Source organism: Hemitrygon akajei, chromosome 5 (genome assembly GCF_048418815.1).
Source record: "Hemitrygon akajei chromosome 5, sHemAka1.3, whole genome shotgun sequence".
Classification (NCBI taxonomy): Eukaryota; Metazoa; Chordata; class Chondrichthyes; order Myliobatiformes; family Dasyatidae; genus Hemitrygon; species Hemitrygon akajei.
Window position 1 is genome coordinate 104,549,576 of NC_133128.1, and position 21,798 is coordinate 104,571,373.

The window sequence follows — 21,798 nt, forward strand, 5'->3', positions numbered from 1 at the left end:
GATGAGCAGAGAGAGAGAAAAAAACCAAACAACTAAATATGTCAGGGATGGGGTAAGAAGGGGAGGAGGGGCATTAACGGAAGTTAGAGAGGTCAATGTTAATGCCGTTCATACAGCTTTAGACCACGTGGACAACACTAACACCTATGTCAGGATGCTGTTCATCGACTATAGCTCAACATTTAATGCAACATTGCCACAATCCTGATTAAGAAGTTGTAGAACATGGGGCTCTGTACCTCCCTTTGCAATTGGATCCTCGACTTCCTAACTGAAAGACCTCAATCTGTGTGGATTGGTGATAACATCTTCTCCTCGCTGACGATCAACACTGGCGCACTTCAGGGGTGTGTGCTTAGCCCACTGCTCTACTCTCTGTATACACATGACTGTGTGGCTAGGCATAGCTCAAATACCATCTATAAATTTGCTGATGGTGATGGGATGGTGTACAGAAGTGAGATATGCCGACTAGTGGACTGGTGTCACAGCAACAACCTGACACTGAACATCAGTAAGATGAAAGAACTGATTGTGGACTTCAGGAAGGGTAAGATGAAGGAACACATACCAATCCTCATATAGAGATCAGAAGTGGAGAAAGTGAGCAGCTTCAAGTTCTCAGCTGTCAAGATCTCTGAGGATCTAACCTGGTCCCAACATATTGATGCAGTTATAAAAAAGGCAAGACAGCAACTATACTTAATTAGGAGTTTAAAGAGATTTAACAACACTTGCTGGTGATAATAAACCTGATTATGAATAATGATTTTTGAAAGATCATTGCTAATGCCCCAACAATCTCTACCACTACCTCTTTCAGAACTCTATGTTCATCTGGTCTGGGTGACTGATGTACCCTCAGGTATGTAAGCTTTTTGAGCACCTTCTCCCTTGTAATATAAACTGCATTCACTTCTCTTCCTTCACATCCCTCAACATTTGTCACTCTGCTGGTGTCTTTCACAGTTAAGACTGATGCAAAATACTCATTTAGTTCATCTCCCATCTGCTTGGCTCCCATTATTATTTCTCTGACCTAATCTTCTAGCAGTCATATATCCACTCCCATCTCTCTTTTTTTTTATACATACTTGAAAAAGCTTTTACCATCCACTTTGATGTTGTTTGCCAGCTTGCTTTCATATTTTATCTTCTCCCTCCTAATGTTTCTTTTAGTTGCTCTCTGTAGGATTTTAAAAGCTTCCCAATCCTCTGTCTTCCCACTAATTTTGCTTTGTTGAATGCCCTCTCTTTTGCTTTAACATTAGCTTTGACTTCCCTTGTCAGCCAGAGTTGTACTATTTTTCCATTTGAGCTACGTTTTTGGAATACATCGATCCTGCACCTTCCTTGTTTTCTCCAGAAACACATGCATTGCTGTTCTGCAGCCATCCCTGCCAGCATCTCCTTCCAATTTACTTTAGCCAACTCCTCTGTCATACCACTGTAATTTAAATACAGTACAATACATACCACTCCATTGAAATACTGCTATGTCAGGCTTTATTCTCTCCCTATCAAATTTCAAGTTGAATTCAATCATGTTGTGATCACTGTCTCCTCAATGTTCTTTTGCCTTAAGCTCCCTAATCACCTCCAGTTCATTACATAACCCCCAATCCAGTATAGCTGATCCTCTAGTCGGCTCAATGACAAACTGCTCTGAAAAGCCACCTTGTAAGCATTCACAAACTTATTCTCTTGAGATCCACTTCCAACCTGATTTTCCCAATTGATCTGCATGTTGAAATCTCTCATGACTATCATAACATTGCCCTTTTTGGCAGGCTTTTTCTGTTTCCTGTTGTAATCTGTGGTCCTCATCCAGCTACTGTTGGGAGACCTGTATATAACTGCCATCAGGATCCCTCTTGCAGTGTTGGAGCATTCATACTTAAAGGAGAAGCACTCCCCACCAGACCAAACCAAGGAAAGGTGGGAGGTCTTTGCCTTTGGTAACTTTTTTTTTGGGTTGGGGAGTAGTGGAAGGACCTTTTCTGGCTCTGTCGTGTACTTCTGTTCTGATGTCTCCAGTATTTATCAAAGTAGGGATTATTGCAGACATCCCACCCTGCAAAAACTCATTTTAGGGAGGTACAGTATTACCATCAATTTGCGGGAGACTCCTGGGAGAGGTGGGATATCTGCAATAGAGTAGCTCTTTAGCAGCTAGCTAGCTAGTTTAAATAACGTTAGCTATGCTAATGAACGAATGACACCTGTTAAACTCGAATCAACATGCCTTTTACATTTTAACCTACCATGGGCAATAGAAAAGTAACTGTTGCAAACAGTGCAGCGAGCAACACTATTATTTTTGACCCCTATTAGGCAGGGGTACACTTTAGTGTAGTCTGGGGTGAAGTACGTTTTTTTGGAACACTCTGCCATGTCGCGCGCTCTCTCCCTCTATCTCTCTCGCGCGCGCTCTCAAAAAATCGATTTCCGGGATATTGTATATAATTTGCGGGCGTCAGGGAGCCGTTATCGATATGCGGGAAACTCCTGGAACTTCCGGGAGAGGTGGGATGTCTGTTATTGTGATATGCACTCTAAGCATCCTTGACCATCAAACTAAGTAATGAGAGTCTGGAAACTGGGATACTTTCCTTATCTCAGGTGGCACCTCTCAGCAAAGAGAAGGAAATTCACCTCCACCTTTTCCATACATTCTACACCACCACACCCTTAAGTAACTTGGAAGAGAGTACTTGTAGACCAAGATTTCCAATGATGCAGCAAGTTTATAGTTTACTCAGGAGCAGTGATTTGTATGTGCCAAAACTATAGACTATCTACAACAAGCTCCATGAAATAACCAGCACTGCCTTCTGCAGAATCCTGCTGTTGCAAAGATGGATGTCAAACAAATTCAACATCTTCACCCGCATGAACATTATTGAGCCCTGATTACTCTCAACCAACTCCAGTGGATGGGACACCTCTGCATGCCCAAGAAGGCAGAGGAGCAAGCCTGAGGGCGAGGGGTGGACTGAACAGTCGGCAGCCTCCATCGTAGGTGGAGCTATGCCAGAGGGACAGAGTTCGCAGTGAGTGGCGGGACTGAGGGTGGAGCGAGTTCGGAGGAACGACTTGCGGCGTGGTCCGCACTGTGCACCTCTAGCTGGTACCGGCAGATCGCGCTGCTGCCGCCACTGCCCGGCTCTGGTTTGCAGTTCCCGCCGCCGCCCTCCCCCGCTCCGCCTCACTCGGCCTTCGTCCGGCGGGCAGTGAGCGACCATGGCGGCGGAGGGCCCAGGTCTCGGCGGCGCGGCGGGGCTAACGATGCCGCTGGCCCGAAGCCTGGAGCGGGCGCTGGCCGAGGCCGCGGGCGCTGGGATCTTAGGCTTGAGCGGCCGCAAACTAAAGGAGTTCCCGCGGAGCGTAACGGGACACGACCTGAGCGACACGGTGCAGGCAGGTGGGTGCTAACAATCGTAACCAACAAAATTAGCGCAGTCCGCTGGCCACGCACCTGTGCCAGGAGAATGACAGAGGGAAGTTTGTTAGTGTTAGGTTAATGCAACTATCATAACCGGTGGTGTTGAAGCTAACTAGCTTAACTACTGTCATGATAAGTTTAAGTACTGGGTGTAGGAGACCACTAAGCATGTGCAAGCTGGGGCGGTCTGGCCGGCTCAGGCTGTCAGCCCATCTGCCTGAGTCCTGGGATACCAGTGCATGGGAATAGACTTATGCTCTTTGACCCATACCAACCATTGGGAACCCCTTAGTATATATCGCTTATGTGGATCAAAAGTACTGGTAATGTTTCCAAGTCGTATGCTATCAGGTAGATGGCTACATCAGACATTGGTGTATGGACAACCGGTTGGGATCTGTGTGCACCAAGGACATATGGAGTAGGGCTTAAGCAAAACTTGTAGAGCAAGGGCATAACACACTGACCACTAATTTTACTGGTACAGTTGAAACCTGGGTATTATTGATGGGAAGATTTACTTTCTTTCAATCATGTATGGTAATTAAGCACCTCTTTATTGGTTTCTAAGATGTAAATTTAATTACTGTTCCTCAGTGATCTGTGCTGGAGCTTCAGAGTTTTCAAATATAAGTAAGTGTCTTCAATGAAATACTCTGGAGTGCTACAAAGGTAGATAAGTTGTAAAGAGGGCACATGGGATCAGGGCAAAGATCTGGCAAGTGGAATATTATATAGAAAATCCTGTCAGAGCAATGAATGAATCGTGTTGTCTCAATCGTGAGAGATTGTAGGGTATTGACAAACAGGGACCTGGGTGTCTGGTGCCAGATTTGCAAAAGGCTGGAATGTAGATACAGCAAGTAATAGGAAAGCACAGCCTTTTTGTTTATTTCTAGGGTGGTTTTGCTTAAATTAGAACTGAGGTGAGGGAATTTCTTTTGCCAGATGATGGTGAATCTGGGGAATTCATTGCTATGGAGGCCAAGTCATTAAAGCAGAGGTTGATAGGTTCTTGATTAGTAAGGGTGTCAAAGATTATGGGGAGAAGACAGGAGAATAATGTTGAGTGGGAAAGTAAATCAGCCATGATGGGATGGCAAAGCAGTTCAGTGCACCAAATAGCCTAATCCTTTGTCTTTTGGTCTTATTGCATATAGAATTGGGTAGAGTGAATATGTAGCAAGCAGTTTGGAGAATGTTTTATAGATTAATACCTTGAATGAGCGTATTATCTTGAAGAAATGCTCATATCTGCTGGAGTTTAGAAGAGGGAGAGGGACTTGGGGGGGGGTATAAGAATTGACAGAATAGATGTTGGGTGGGAAGAGGATATTTTCTCTTAGAATTTGAGATCATTGTCCAAAAATAATGAGTCTTCGATGTAATATAGATGTTGCATGGCGGTATTTGTCTCAGAGGGGCTTTGATCTTCAAAATTCTCTCCTTAAAGTATGGTGAAAACAGAGTCTTTGATAAGCAAAGAGGTTAATGTTTACAAGGGCGTAGCTGGCCCTTGTGTGGTGCATGTTGGATGACTGCTATTATAACTGACTGATGTCTGATGTGTGTGGAGACGAACCTTTGATGTATGTGCTGATTATTGTGAGGCTGGAGACTCTGCTGGAATCCAGGTGGGACTACATGTCTCAGTCAATAACTGGCTTGTTCTGCTTCCTGGTCTCTATCTATTTTAGAAGAATGCAGGGGGATCTCATTGAAACTTCCCTATTGTTGAGAGGACTAGATAAGGTCAATGTGGAGAGGATGTTTCCTATGGTGGGGGTATCCAGAACTAGAGGGCATAGTCTCAAAATTGAGGGGTGACCCTTTTGAACAGGTAAGGAGGAATTCTTTTTAGGCAGAGGGTATCAATTTGTGGAATGCTCTGCCACAGACTCTGGTGGAAGCCAAGTCTGTGGGTATATTTAATTGGGCACCAAAGGATGCGGTGAGGAGGCAGGTGTATGGGGCTGAATGGGATTTGGGATCAGCCATGATGGAATACAGAGAAGACTTGATGGGCTGAATGGCCTAATTCTGCTCCTTTGTCTCATCTCCACACAATGTCTGTGGCACCCGCAGAGCTGTTCTTGGCTCTCTTTCTCTCTCGATGATGAGCACATGATATACAAAGCAACCAGCTACATGTGTTGATGGAGGCACTTTGTCTATCAGGATAACTGCTGGCTCTCGTGCTGAGATCCAAGGTTCAGCCGCTGAAACAAAGCATTAGAACTGAGACCCACCTCTGAAGCCTGAGATGGAAAAGTACTTGTTTAGCTCTGTGTCCACATGCTGCAGATGCAGATGCTGTAAAATTAGACAGATATCTGCAGTATGTACTGTTATCTCATTCATTGTGGCTTGCTGGGGCTTTCAGGTAGTGCAGTCCGCGGTGACTGTGTAAATGTGCTCTTTGTGGTGTGTTCTACGGTAATGTGCATGGTACTCTGTGCAAGGGAATTGTACATTGAATCTGGAGTGAATATACCACTATTGTATCCTGTACCTTGAATGAGTACATGAGCTTCTTCTATACTGTGTGGAATTCTTGGAATTGAATCTTGGATTAAATGCCACACTTGGAATGAATTTGCAGGGGTTATTCATGTTTTCTGAAGTAGTACACGGTGTTTGGAAAGAACTTGTCTAGAGAGCACAGGAGCTTTAGTGGGATATCTGCATTACTACTGAAGTGTTGATTACTACCCAATGAAGGGTATAGTTGGTTTAGAAATAGTGTAACGGAGGTGCATAGATTAACTCCTGGGATCAGGGGCTTATCCTCTTAGGACAACAGATTTGTACTTTCTGGAATTCAGAAATATTAGAAAAAATCTAAATGAAATGGGATTGGGTGAGTGTACATAGTGAGAGACTGACAACTGGATTGAAGTCAAACAATCACACATAGAGAGCAGCTGTTCAGGACAGAGATGAAAAAAAACCTCTTCAATTGAGGTTGGAAAGTATGGAGTTGTTTACCCCAAAATTAATGGATGCTGAGCATATCAAGTCTGAGATGTCTGCATGAAAAGGGAATCAAGGATATGTGGGTCTGGCAAGCAAGTGAGGATGAGAATCCCTTTTCCCTCTCTCACCTTATCTCCTTGCCTGCCCATTGTCTCCCTCTGGTGTTCCTCTGCTCTTTTCTTTCTTCCATGGCCTTCTGCGTTCTCCTATTAGATTCCCCCTTCTTCAGCCCTGTATCTCTTTCACCAATCAACTTCCCAGCTCTTTACTTCACCGCTCCCCTCCCGGTTTCACCCATCACCTGGTGTTTCTCTGTCCCCTTCCCCACCTTTTAAATCTACTGTTCATCTTTTTTCTCCAGTCCTGCTGAAGGGTTTCAGCCTAAAATGTCCACTGTGCTTTTTTGCATAGATGGTGCGTGGCTTGCTGAGCTCCTCCAGCATTTTGTGTGTGTTGCTTGGATTTCCAGCATCTGCTGATTTTCTCTTGTATGAGAATCTATAATCTTATATGGCAGAGGGGATTTGCATGGTGTGAACAACTCTGCTCCTGTTAAATAGTGTTTACTGAATTTATGATAAACTTAGAGGGGACTGCGTGGAGGTCATTTATGTGAAAGTAAAATAATAGAGCCTTCTCAACAGATGTTAAGTAACAATATTAAATGGTGCTGTGTAGCTTTGCAACATTTTCAGAGCTGGGCAGGCAGCTGCCTGTGGTTGACTGCTATCAGTTTCTGTGGGTGATTTAACTGAACATGCAGAATATCAGTAGATTGTCCCATGTTTAAATATGAATCAAGTTCAAGAAAATTTCTTATCGAAGTACATATATGTTACCTTCCTGATCACAGCAGCAAGAAGAGAGCATGTCTTGGGTGGTGGGGATCCCTAATTGTGGGTGCTGCTTCCTGCGACATCGTTTCATATAGATGTGCTCAATGGAGGGCTTTACCCTTGATGGACTGGGCTGTATCCATTACTTTTTGTTGGAGTTCAAGGGCTTTGGTGTTCCCATATCAGGCTGTGATGCAGCCAGTCAATATACATCTATAAATGTTTATCAGGGTTTTAGCTGTCATGCCAAATATTCACAGGTGCTGCCATGCTTTCTTCATAAGTGCAATTGTATGCTGGGTTCAGGACAGATCCTACAAAATAAAAACACCACGGATTTAAAGTTGTTGCCCCTCCCTACTTCTGATCGTCCAATGAAGACAGGCTTTATTTTTTTCCCGCCTGAAATCAATAATCAGCTCCTTGGTTTTGCTGACATTGTTGCTATGGCACACTGAGCCAAATTTTCTATCTCCCTCCTGCACACTAATTCACTGCCACCTTTGATTCGGCCTGTGATAGTGGTGTCATCAGCAAACTTGAATATGGCTTTGGAGCTGTGCTTACCGCATAGTCATAGGTGTAGAATGAGCGGGGCAAAGCACACAACCTTGTGGTGCACCTGTACTGATGGAGATATGTGAGGTGTTACCAGTTTGAACTGACTGGGGTCTGCAAGTGGGGAAATCGAAGATCCAATTGTACAAGGACATTTTTAAGGCCAAGGTCTTGGAGCTTAGTGATTGTTTTTAGAGGGGGATGATGGTATTGAATGTTGAGCTCTTTTACCTGTACGTCCAATTAAAACTGTCTGAACTGGTTCTAGTCCTAGAAGGAAGATGAAAAACACTAATTCCTTGATTAGGTCTTCCTGGTTATATTTTGGAAATCCAGGCGAGTGTAGGCCTTTCCTCTTTGCACTTGCTGGGGGATTAAACAGCAACAATCCTATGAAAGCTCCCCATTGCGCCTGATTCACAGACACTCCTCTTCAACTTCTAGCCAGGTTCTGAAGATGTTGCAAAGTGCTTTTGGTAAAATTAATTACAGTTACTGTATTGTCATTGCAAATAAAACTGTGAATCTGATCCCAGAATTAGCAGTGAGGCACGTTCCCAGTTATTTTTGCCATTCTTGTTGATTGAGGAGGGAGTGCAGAGGATTCCAATTAATTGGGACAGCTGTTTATTTGAGACAACTCTTAAAGAACAAAAATCTAATTGAGAAAATTGCCAGGATTCTCTTTGTTTATGTGGGACACTTTGCCATTTAATTGGGACAGGAGACTGTTGCCGAACAGTTTCTAACTAGTGACAGTCACGCATTTGTGTGGCTTTAAACATCTCACTGTACTCAGTGAACAGTTTTAAATAGAAACATAGAAAACCTACACCACAGTACAGGCCCTTCGGCCCATGAAGTTGTGTTGAACATGTCTCTACCCTAGAAATTACTAGGCTTTCCCATAGCCCTCTATTTTTCTAAGCTCCATGTACCTATCCAAAAGTCTTTTAAAAGGCCCTATCGAATCCGCCTCCTTCACCATTGCCAGCAGCCCGTTCCATGCACTCACCACTCTGCGTAAAAAACATAGCCCTGACATCTGCTCTGTACCTACTTTCAAGCACCTTAAAACTGTGTCCTCGCGTGTTAACCATTTCAGCCCTGGAAAAAGCCTCTGACTATCCACACGATCAGTGCCTCTCATCATCTTATACACCTCTATCAGGTCACCTCTCATCCTCCATTGCTCCGAGGAGAAAAGGCCAAGTTCACTCAACCTTTTCTCATAAGGCATGCTCGCCAATTCAGGCATTATCTTTGTAAATCTCCTCTGCACCCTTTCTATAGTTTACAATAAATTACAATAAGAGATATAATGAATTAAGTGCAAAAATTGAGGAAAAACATAGAGGTATTTGGATTCACTGTTCAGAAATCTGATGGCTGAGGGGAAGAAGTTGTTCCTAAAACAGCTTGAGTGTGTGTCTTCAGGCTCCTGTATCACCACCTTGATGGTAACAATGAGAAGAAGCCATATGTCCTGGGTGATGGGGGTTCTTAATGATGGATGCTGCCTGGTTGAGACATCGCCTGTTGAAGGTGTTGTGAGTGCTCGGGAGGCTAATGCCCACCATAGAGCTGGCTGAGTTTGAAACTTTTTGCAGCTTTTTCCAAACTTGTGCAGTGGCCCCTGCATACAAGACAGTGATATAACCAGTTAGAATGCTCTCCACAGTACATCTAGCGGCTTTGGTAACACTTCTAATCTCTTCAAACTCCAAATGAACCATAGCCACTATTGTGTCTTCTTTGTAATTGCATCAAGATGTTGAGCCCAGGATGGATCCTAAGAGATGTTGACACCTAGGAACCTGAAATTGTTCACTCTTTCCACTTATGATCTCTCAAAGAGGACTGGTGTGTGCTCTCTTAACTTTCCCTGCCTGAAGTCCTCAATCAATTCCTTGGTCTTGCGTTGAGTGCAAAGTTGTTGTTGAGTGTGACGGCCATCAGATAACAAAGAAAAACATGTTTTGGGAACTATAGGCACGAGATTGTGCAAAAAGATATTGAATTCAGTTTTTAACAAGCTATAGGAGCAGAATTAGGCCTTTTTGGCCCATCGAGTCTGCTCTGCCATTTCATTGTGGCTAATCCAATTTTCCTCTCAGCCCCAATCTCCTGCCTTCTCTCCATGTCCCTTCATGGCCTGATTAATCGAGAATCTATCAACCTCTGCCTTAAATATACGTGAAAACTTGGCCTCCACAGCTGTCTGTGGCAAAGAATTCCACAAATTTCCCACTCTGGCTTAAAAAAAATCCTTCTCTTTGTTCTAAAAGAACGTCCCTCTATTCTGTGGCTGTGTCCTCTGGTCTTGGACTCATCCACCATGGAACCATTGAATGTTCTTCATATGACAAGTCATTCAATCCTGGAATCATTTTCCTGAGCTTCTTTTGAACCCTATTCAGTTTCAGCACATCATTTTGAAGATAAGGGGCCCCAAACTGCTCACAATACTCTGAGCCCTCACCAGTGTTTTAATGAAGTTTCAACATTACATTTTCGCTTTTATATTCTCGTGCTCTTGAAATGATTGCTAATTGCATTTGCCTTCCTCACCACAGACTCAACCTGAAAATTACCCTTTAGTGAATCCTGTACAAGGACTTCCAAAGGGAGTTCCAAAGGCCAGTTCCAGCTCCAACTCCTTAACACAGTCTACTCGAATTTGCAGTGAAATGCGCTTCTCATAGTTGTAGATGTTACAGACACTGTAGGTCTCCCTGCCTTCCCACATCCCACAGGAGGAGGATTCAACTATTCTGCCTGGCATCTCTACTGTCCTAGCTGAGCAGATATAAAGAAGGGAAGGAAAGAAATCTTAACCTTGAGCTCTTCTTTATTTTGTTTTCTCTGACTGAAGCCTCTCTTCCCTGAAGCCTCAAGATCACCACTCTGACTCTGTCCACTCAGACGATGACCGCTGCGCTTGCCCCTGTCTTCTTTTAATTTGCTCTTACTAGTCAATCGCAAATACTATTGATGGCTGTCAACGCTCTTTATTGCTGTCACCCACTTTTGGCTTTTCTATTTGGGCAGTGGACCTGAGTGAAATTCCCTCCACTGAAAATGTCCAAATTCTAGATTGGTCGCTGGTTGAAGCTCTTTTTCGCTGGAGCAACCCACTGCTGGCTTTTCTTCTTAGGCACTGGTATAATTGAAGCCTACTTGAAGCTGGTGGATACCTCAGACTGCTGAAATGAGAGCTTAAAGATCTCAGTGAAAATTCTAGCCAGTTTGGGATAGGACACACTGATAAGCACCTCTGATTGTACTCTCAGGGATGCTGCATTGGCTTTGTGCTCTATAAGAAGAATCTTTTCTCTTCAAATCATACGAGCTTTCGGTAGAAGTGGTAGAGGCAGGTTCGATATTGTCATTTAAAGTAAAATTGGATAGGTGTATGGACAGGAAAGGAATGGAGGGTTATGGGCTGATTGCAGGTCGGTGGGACTAAGTGAGAGTAAGCATTCGGCACAAACTATAAGGGCAGAGATGTCCTGTAATTGTTATATGGTTAAATCAGTTCATGTATAAGGAAGTTTAAATTCATCAGGGTTACTTAATGCATGCTTAATGCCTTCAAAGCTTTTTCAGATGTTACAATTCAAAGACTAATGTTAACAATTGGTATGGAGTCACAAAGAACACCTTGGTAATTTTTTTTGCCCTCTGCATAGTGTGATGACGGTGTAGGATGATAGACAGAGGAAAGAGAGGTTGGTCCTGCATTCATTGAGGCTGCTCTTGTTCATTTTTATTGCAGGAGTATTAAGTTTTAGTCGAAGTGTTGTATGAGGAGTGATTGATAAGTTTGTGGCCTAAGGTAGAAGCGGTCAATTTTAGAAAACTTAGCAAATTTATCTTTCAACATAGTCCCCTCCTACATTTACACACTTAGTCCAGCAGTCATGGAGCATATGGATCTTCGACTTCCAGAAAGTGTCCACAGCAGGGGTGATTGATAAGTTCGTGGCCTAAGGTGGAAGGAGATGAGTTATACAGCACTCGTTACATGCACATGCGGTTTAACTCCTTGAGTGATTATGCAGAAAGTTTGACGTTTTGTGGTTTAACTCCTTGAGTGATTATGCAGAAAGTTTGACGTATCAGGGGTGATTGATGTTTGTGGCCTAAGGTAGAGGGAATTGAGCATTCAGAACTGAAGTTCATGAAAGTGAGTCAGTCCACAGACATGAAGCCAGCATCCAATTCTGGAGCTAGTTGGTTGTGGGCTACAGCCTAAGTTCAGCGCAGAAACAGAGTAGTGGGCTGAACCTTCACCTCTGGCCCAGACATCCTGATCGTTTCAATTTGGGCCGGCGTTTAAATGATCCAAACCTGGGGTCATCCCTGTCACTTGGACCCGGGCCTTGCTGCTTCGATGTGCTCTTGGGACTGGGCACCACTGCCTCGATTTGGCCCATACCTGACCTTTCCAATTCAGCCTGGTGCTTAAGTCAATGCTCATGATAATGGCTAATTTGTTCATTGATGATGTGATGTCCAACTAGAAGAACGTGTAGACTCAGTACTGCTATGGGATTTAGTTCTTGTTAGGTTGACAGTGGTGCTACAACTTCTGATAAAAGGTACTCAATTGAACTATTTGAATGAATTTAATCATAAGACCATAAGATATAGGAGCAGAATTAGGCCATTTGGCCCATTTAGTCTGCATTGCCATTTCATCATGGCTGATCCTTTTTCCCTCTCAGTCCAAATCTCCTGCCTTCTCCCCGTATTCTTTCAGCCTCTGTGTTAAATATTCTTAAAGACTTAGACTCCACAGCTGGCTGTGGTAATGAATTACACAGATTCACTACTCTCTGACTAAAAGAATTCCTCCTCAGCTCTGTTTTATTCTGAGGCCATGTCCTCTGGTCTTAGACTCCCCTACCATAGGAAACATCCTCTCCACATTCACTCTATCAAAACCTTTCTTTCACTATTCGATAGGTTTCAGTTAGGTCTCATCATATGATAGGCTTCAATTCCAGTGAGTGGAGGCCCAGAGCCATCAAACACTTTTCATATGATGAGCTTTTCAATCCCAGAATCATTTTCATGAACCTCCTTTGAACCCATCTCCAAATGCCAGCACATCCTTTCTTGGATAAGGTGCCCAAAACTGCTCACAATACTCCAAGTGTGGTCTCACCATTGCTTTATAAGGCCTCAACATTACATCCATCTTTTATATTCTAGACCTCTTAAAATGAATGCTAACATTGCATTTGCCTTCCTCACCATTAACTCAATCTCAATTTAATCTTTAGGGAATCCTGCAGCAAGACTCCAAAGTCCCAAGTTTTTGTATTTTATCTCCATTTAGAAAATAGTCAACTCTTTCATTTCATTTACCAAAGTGCATGACCATACACTTCCTGACAATGTATTCGATCTCCTAATTCCATCTCCTTTGTCCATTCTCCTAATCTAGTGGTCACCAACCTTTCTAAGTCCAAGATCCCCTACCTTGGCCTTAGTAAAAGGCAAGATCGACCCCAGATCGATTAGTTACATGCATGCGCACCGGGGCAGAAGAGACCGGAAGTAAAACCCCACAACCCGGAAGTGGAAATAACGTATGAACACCAGGAGTACTCACCCTTTCTTGCACTGTGGACTGGTTTAATATTGACAATATTCTTGCAGACCGGCCGACGGCGGGGGGGAATGGTGTTAACCATGACAGGAATACAGCGATACTCGAAGCAGGTTCCTTATGTCCAGTCTATTCTGCAATTTAGTTTTCGTGGCTCTCGGCACTTAGCTTCTGTCCCTCTTGCTCATGTTTTTTTTCCGCTGAAAAAAACTCAACGGGTTTGTCTTTCAGTACAGGGTGTTTGGACTCAGGGTATTGAAGCAGTTTTGAGGGCTTCATTGCCTCATTAGACAGCCTCCCGCCTGCCTGCCACCAGATGCCTTGGCCAGGTGTGGCTGGTCGTGGGTGGGGTGAGAGGACAAGGTCAGGGCTGGAGGTCCCCGTACTGGGGCTGCAGCGGTCGCAGTCCTGAGAGAGCGACCGACCGAGCGGGGAGAGCGACAGGGCTGCGCCCGCCCCCTTGAAGGATCTATCGGCCAACAAAAGTTTGTTTCAGTAGATCGCAGCGAGGTAGCTGCTCTGCTACTTATGAAACCCTGAGCCCGAATTAGGTCATCTGTGAATATTTTAGCACTGGGTTTCCCACAAACATTCGGTGTGGTAAACAGGTTCAGAGGCGGCGCCCATCTGTCCGCGCTCCAAGCCAGTAGCAACGGCACTTCCCGCCAGCCGCCCGAGGCCAACCAGTGATCCTTGGTGCGAGAGTATCACTGGGTTTACGCGACTGATGACCTCGCATGTATTCAAGTTCAACAGTGGGTGTGACAAGGAATGAGGAAAGGTGCAGCTGACTCACTTAGCTTCCTCGGGACCACTGAAGTACACTGTGTAGTGCGGGGGAGCTACACGCATGTGCACTGGGCAGAAAGAACGGAACTAAAACCCCGCAACCCGGAAACAATCTCTCAACAGTAGTTGTGTATTTATTTTTCATTTTTTTCCGGGATCTACTGGGAAAGTCTCAAAGATTGACCAGTCAATCACGATCGACAGTTTGGCGACCGCTATCCTAATCAGTCTAAGTCCTTCTGTAGACTATCTACTCCCTCAAAACTGCCTTCCCCTCCACCTATCTTCATATTGTCTGTAAATTTTGCCACAAAGCCATCAAGTCCTTCATCCAAATCATTGACATATAATGTAAAAGGAAATGGTCCCAACACAGACCCCTGTGGAATGCCACTAGTTACCAGCAGCCAACCAGAAAAGGTTCCCTTTATTCCCACTCTTTGCCTCCTGCCAATCAGCCACTGCTTTATCCAGGCTAGAATCTCTCCTGTAATACCATGGGCTCGTAGTTAGTTAAGCAGCCTCATGTGTGGCACCTTGTCAAAGGCCTTCTGAAAATCCATGTACACAATATCCACCGATTCTCCTTTGTCTATCCTACTTTTTATTTCTTCAAAAAATTCCAACAGATTTTTGTCAGTCAAGATTTTCCCTTAAGGATACCATGCTGATCACGGCCTATTTTATCACGTGCCTCCAAGTTGCCCGAAACCACATCTTTAACAATGGACTCCAACATCTTCCCAACCACTGAGGTCAGATTAACTGCCTATAATTTCCTTTCTTCTGTCTCTCTCCCTTCTTGAAGAGTGGAGTGACATTTGTAATTTTCCAGTCTTCCAGAACCATTACCGAATTTAGTGATTCTTGAAAGGTCATTACGAATGCCTCCACAATCTCTTCAGCCACCTCATTCAGAACCCTGTGGTGTATACCATCTGGTCCAAGTGACTTATCTACTTTCAGACCTTCCAGTTTTCCAAGAACCTTCTCCCTATTAATAATATCTTCACACACTTCTGACCCCCGACATCTTCAAACTTCCACAATACTGCCAGTGTCTTCCACAGTGAAGACTGATGCAAAATACTTATTCAGTTTGCCATTTCCTTGTTCCCCATTACTACCTCCCTAGCGTTGTTTTCCAGCGGTCCAATAGTCACCCTTGCCTCTCTTTTACACTTAATGTATGTGAAGAAACTTTCGGTAAACCATTTAATATACCAGCCTTTCCTTCTTAATGGCTTTTTATTTTGCCTTTTATTGGTTTTTGTAAATCACACTTTTATGTTATCTATGAAAGTGAATTTGCTAATATTGTTTTATTATAATAATAAAATGGACATTTTCGAAATTTGGGATGGCTGATTTGAGAAGCTAGTTCTGTGAGTATTTGTAAATTGTAGTTTCAGTATTGAAGGTGGAATTGTTTAGTGCTGGAGTGCAGGTAGATGTGCTTTCTTAACAATGTCACGTTTATGGAAGGTGGGCAGGATTGGACAAGCAATTTATTTGCTCATGTTTAGGTTTAATTTTCATAAAATATTTTATGATTTAAGTGATTTGTGTAAAGACATGTTCGTTGAATATTTGAAATGAGGTCAGTGGTATGGTATTTGGGACCAAGTTAAGATATCCCTTTTATGAGCCATCTGCGAAATTTTGGAGTTCTTTATTGAGATGTGCTTGGAAGCTTAGGCATCGAGTACATTTGTCAGAGGGCAGTAGATTTGTCTAGAGATGTGGGCATTGATCCCATAGAAAGGAGGTCAGTCATTGATGAATAGGCTCCTAGGTATGGAGAGTTTTTAAAAATTTTGTTATTTTCACCTACATCTCTTCAGAATGCAAGTTCCTGTAGTGTGTTGTACTTGTCAAGTTGTGGTATACATGATGAAACTTTGCCAGTGTGCTTATATGCATGTGCAATTGCATCTTACACATCTATGCATGTGTGTGCAGTTTCCTTACCATTAGCTGATGCAATAGCAAAGGCACTGTGTGTTTATTAAACATGGTTGTATTGCATTACTTTCATTCTGCGAGATCTGCTAGAGGTAACTTGTCAAAAAAAATCCCAGCTGATGCCATCACTCCAGGTTTGCTTACATCACAGATAGTGAGCAGATTATATCTGGAGTTGAAATGTCCGAGTGAGAATTGAAGAAAGGAGGCAAAGACTAAGTTGCAATATAATTGTCATTTATTACATGTGCATTGTTCTATTCAGTTTTTCAGGAATTTTTGTCATGATTATACAGCACAAATAGGCTCTTAACCTACTGTGTCTATGCTGACCATCAGCTAATCCCATAGTTTACACAAAGTACACTGCAGATGCTGTGGTCAAATAAACACGTACAAACAAGCTGGATGTACTCAGCAGGTCGGGCAGCATCCGTTGAAAGGAGCAGTCAGTGTTTCAGGCCGAGACCCTTCGCCCCATAGTTTTGCTTTCAGATATTCAACCAGCTCTAGATTGAGTCAGTTGAAATTAATTGACTGCCAATGAAAATGTCAGAATTATAATTACATTGGAGGTCCCTGCTCTTGGTACCTTGTTTATCGCCTCACCTGGAACTGCAAGCTTCAGTTTAAAAAAAAATTAACAGGATAATGTTAACAAAAAATTAAACATGCATCCTCACTCAGCCTATGCACACTCTGAGATCACCACATTCCAAAGATTATCCTGTTTATTATATGATGTGAGATTTGTTGTGGCTGCAGTATAGTGCAAGGACAAAAAATGACTATAAATTGCAAAATGTATAGTGCATAAAAAGGGAAAAATTAAATGGTGTTTATGGGTTGATAGGCTGTTCAGAAATCTGATGGCAAAGAGTAAGAGACTTCCTGAAATGCTGAATGTAGGTTTTCAGGCTCTTGTTTATCAAGCATAAAACTAATGAGTAGAACCACTTGTTACAATTGGCATAGAATTAATATTCATCTTTATTTTCTTCCTTGGATCATCTAATCAATATATTGCCTCTTATATTCTTTGTGCCATGATAGGTGTCTTACTTTCTGAATGACCTACCGTCAGACACAGCCTCTCTCCCCTTCACTTGTAGCTCTCCCCAAGTTCCACATGCAGGTAACTTTTCTACAGTCTTTCTCACATCTGACATGAGACTCAGATTTATTCCCTTTCTCAGCAATACTTTTATTGGTTTGACTTAACTGATGTGAATTTTTTTATTCTGAGTCAGAACTGCAGTGTGAAGACATAAAATTACTATAAATTACAAAAATAAATAATATAAAAAGAGAACAGTGAGATATTGTTCAGAAATCTGATAGCAAATGGAAGAAGTTGTTCCTGAGTTGTTCAAAGTGAGTGTTTAGGTACTTTCTCCCTATTGATGGTAATGAGAAAAGAACATGTCTGGAGGGTGAGAGTTCTGAGTGATGGATGCTGCTTTCTTTGTGATGTTCTTGGTGGTGAGGAGAAATTTGGATAGGTACATGGATGGTGGTGGGGGGGTGGTTATGGAAGGCAATGCTCTGGGTGCAGGTCAATGAGACTAAGCAGATTAATATTTTGGCTTGGACTAGATGGGCCACAAGGCATGTTTCTGTGCTGTAGTGTTCCATTACTCTGTGACTATTACAAAAATTACTGTTGCTGCTTTTCTAGAGTCCAGATTGTTAACTGAGTTTTAATTCCGAAGCTGCCATGATTTGAACTCAGGCTTTTGGATTGTTCAGTGTAGATTTGTGCCAAAAAAAGTTCATCATTCCTTTGATCACTTTCGATCATTCCAACAGTGATGTAGTTTAAAATGAAATAATTCCCATGTAATTCACATCTATCTCATCAGTTCTTTGCTTCAATCTTAGTTAATTGAGCTATTGCATTAATTTTGATCTCCTGATTTGCTCTGTTAATCTAATTCTGTTTTTGTCTCAGAGACAGCAACTTCAGTTATTTGTTTGTTTCTCACCATTATCAGGATTTGATTTTTTTAATAAAACTATGCTTTAAAAATATATTTGTGAACTTATGAACTGGATTTCCACCATGTGTTGAGCATGTTAAACATCACTGACCTTTACGGAAAAAACCCCTTTTTATTACGTTATAGTTTATTCCTCAAATTCAGTTTTAGTTGAAGATGTCCCTGAATTCTGACAGCCAAGACAATTGCTCTGTGGTGCAAGTTGGATGTTTCTACAGTTCTCACTGATTTTCAATTGTTGGTGTTTCTTCGCCATAACTTCCTGGGAATCATTCCCATGCAGTGCTGAGAAACTTTGCCCATTTATGCCCATGAAGCTTGAATTCTAGCTCTGCATTGTTAGTGAGCTCAGCAGAATGCCAGACATATGGACCCAGATTATTAACTAGCTCATGCCTCTGTATACTCACATGGTAAAGGTCAATGCTTAGTTTGTGGTGAAGAAAGTGGGTGATGCCTCTAACTTCAGGTATTGTTGAGACCACTGGGCGGATTAATTGCCTCTACAAATGAGTTGGAATGCAGTCAAATAACAACAGTTACATCTGCCTGGACTTGAGTGTGATGCGCAAGCTTCAACCTGGCCTGACATTTGAAATGGAATTTGCTTATAACGGTCTGGTAAATTTAGTACTTAGTCATTGAGTCATCATGTGAGCTATTAATGAAAGGGAAATATTTCAATTTTGTTTTTGCCTTCAATGATTGTGTTTTTATTTAAATAGATTTTCCTCCATTTTGTTGCATCATTTTGGGAAGGTGGCCACATTAGCTTTTTTGTTGACCCATGTGGGTGAACCTACGGAAAGCTTCTGGCCCACTTGGGGTATTTATTTATATTTAAATTTGCTAAGATGGTGACGAATCAGCATATGGGGGGGGGGGGGACATTGAAATTTTGACTCAATGCCAGCAACTTTAAATTTCTCAGTGTTATCATTTCAGAAGATCTGTCCTGGGCCGAGTGCAATTATGAAGAAATCATGGCCGCACTTCTACCTACCGTAGATTTCGCACTACAGAGCGCCCCTGATTAAAAGCCGCTGGCTCTAATTTTAGAAATAAAATCAATTTTGTACTTGTACAAGCCGCACCGGATTTTAGGCCGCACCGGATTTTCGGCCGCAGGTGTCCCACGTTGTAATATGAGATATTTACACAGAAAGATATTACACGTGAGGATTTTTTAACTTTTAATTAAATCCATATGGTAACATAAACAAATACATATTGCAAATGCTTTTTTTCGAACCGTGCCTGTAACGCGGCTACTTTTAAATATACGTTGCGTATACTTTTTTACTGAACAACATTCCAATATCTCCTAACGACTGGTAAAAAATATATATACTGCAGCCTACCAGGAAAAGTTATTGATCGCCTTTAACTTAAAAGCAGCGTTTTGGCTCCTCCGCTCCGCCGCTCGCCCCCCGCCTTCCCGTTTATCGCAAACCGGTATTTCCCACAAGACGCGGCGAAACCGGGTGTGACGTCATAGCACAGATGTAGTACAGAAAACAAATATAGTTAAAACACTTCTAACTTTAACTAGAAATTACTAACAAATGAATTACTAAGCGAAAATATTATAAACTAAATAACTGCCATAAAGGCAGCACAATGCTTTTCTTCGAGTGTTTTCCATGTTGATGAGGGTGAGTACAAATGACTGATTTACAATAATTTAATTGTGAAAGTGCGCTTGATTTATCGTACAATTTCATTGGACCTCTGTGAACTACTCATCAATTTTATTGGTCTACTGTTACGAGGCAAAATGTTTTTGGCGGCATGAAAAAAACTCATGCATTAGCCGCACCGTAGTAAAGGCCGCAGTGTTCAAAGCTGTTCAAAATGTGGGAAAAAAGTAGCGGCTTATAATCCGACATCTACGGTAGTTAGAAGTTTGCAAAGATTTCACATGACATCTAAAACTTTGACAGACTTTATAGATGTGTAGTTGAGAGTTTATTGACTGGTTGCATCATGATCTGGTATGGAAATACCAATGCCCTTGAATGGAAAATCCTACAAAAGGTAGTGGATATGGCCAAGTCCATCATGGGTAAAGCCCTCCTCACCATTGACCACATCTACCTGGAGTGCTACCGCAGGAAAGCAGCGTTTGTCATCAGGGACCCTCACCACACTGGCCATGTTCTCTTCTCGATGCTGCCATCAGGAAGGTCGTACAGAGCCTCAGGACCCACACTACCAGGTTAAGGAACAGTTATTACCCCTCAACCATCAGCTCTTAAACCAGAATTACCCCATCATTTAACTTATCCCGCAAGCTATGGGTTCACTTTCAAGGACTCTTCATCTCATGTTCTTGATATTTATTGCTTATTTATTCATTATCCCTATTTCTTTCTTTTTCTTCTGTATTTACACAGTTTGTTGATTTTTGCATATTGGTATCTCTGAGGATCTAACCTGGTCCCAATATTGATGCAGCTATAAAGAAGGCAAGACAGCGGCTATATTTTACTAGGAGTTTGAGGAGATTTGGTTTGTCACCTAAAACACTCAAAACTTCTCCAAATATACTATGAAGAGCATTCTGACAGACTGCATCACTCTCTGGTGTGGGGGTGGGGTGGGTGTTGGAGCCAATGCACAGGATTGAAAGAAGCTACAGAAAGTTGTAAGATTAGTTGGCTCCATCTTGGGCACTAACCTCCATAGTATCCAAGACATCTTCAAGGAGCAGTACTTCAGAAAGGTTATGTTTATTATTGAGGACCCCCATCACTCAGAGCATGCCCTTTTCTCACTGTTACCATCAGGCAGGAGGTACAGAAGCCTGAAGGCACACACTCAGTGATTCAGGAACAGCTTCTTCCCCTTTGCGATCCAATTCCTAAATGGCCATTGAACCCTTGAACATGACCTCATTTTTTATTATTTCTGTTTTTGTAGTACTATTTTAATTTAACTACTTAATATACATATTAAATATATAGTTACTGTAATACATTTTTTCTCTATATGTATCATGTGATATTCCTGATTCTGACTGTTTATCCATCCTGTTGGGTACGCTCTTGCACTGATTCTATTATATTTCTTGGATTTTCTGAGTATGCCTGCAAGAAAATGAATCTCACGGTTGTATATGGGGACATATATGTATTTAAAGCCCTGTATAGTCTTGCTTTATCTGCCTGGGACAGGTCAGCCATATAGTGCAGGTGCAGCTCCCCCTTTTGACTTATCAAGGAATTGCAACTCAAATCACCACCAAGTTATCAGACCTTAAGCAAGCACTTCATCTGTTTAGTCTATTCTGACAGTCTTTTTCATTTAGTTATATTCTGTTCAAGCAGTCTGTCAAAACAGGCAGGACATTCAAGCTTTGCAGGTACTTTTCTCCAAAATGAACCACTTTTAACTGCACTTTTCAATGTATTCTTGACACTCATTAATATCTCTTGTGAGGTATTTACCTAATTCCCTTTAAATTTATTGTTGTTAATTACTGTGGAAGTAGAATCTGTGGAAGTACTACAACTAGAGGTTGAGTGTCCCTGATCTGAAAACAAGAGAGTAAGAGGTGTAGAATTTCTTAAATGCATTTATTTTAATGCTAGGAGCATAGTAAGAAAG

The 21,798-nt window shown here is 42.3% G+C and overlaps 1 protein-coding gene across 5 annotated transcripts in view; it reads left to right on the top strand.

Annotated features, from left to right (window-relative positions):
- The window catches only part of lrch1 (leucine-rich repeats and calponin homology (CH) domain containing 1), a 502,659-nt gene that overhangs the window by 37,772 nt on the left and 443,089 nt on the right, over window positions 1-21,798 (top strand). For 4 of the 5 annotated variants that reach the window (XM_073046165.1, XM_073046167.1, XM_073046166.1 and 1 more), the window contains exon 1: window positions 3,089-3,424. The exons of the other annotated variant lie outside the window; for it this stretch is intronic. In XM_073046165.1, the coding sequence (XP_072902266.1) occupies window positions 3,244-3,424 (181 nt within the window). In that variant the 5' untranslated portion in view covers window positions 3,089-3,243. Of the gene's footprint in view, window positions 1-3,088; window positions 3,425-21,798 lie in introns of those variants that run through there. 5 annotated transcript variants of the gene reach the window in all.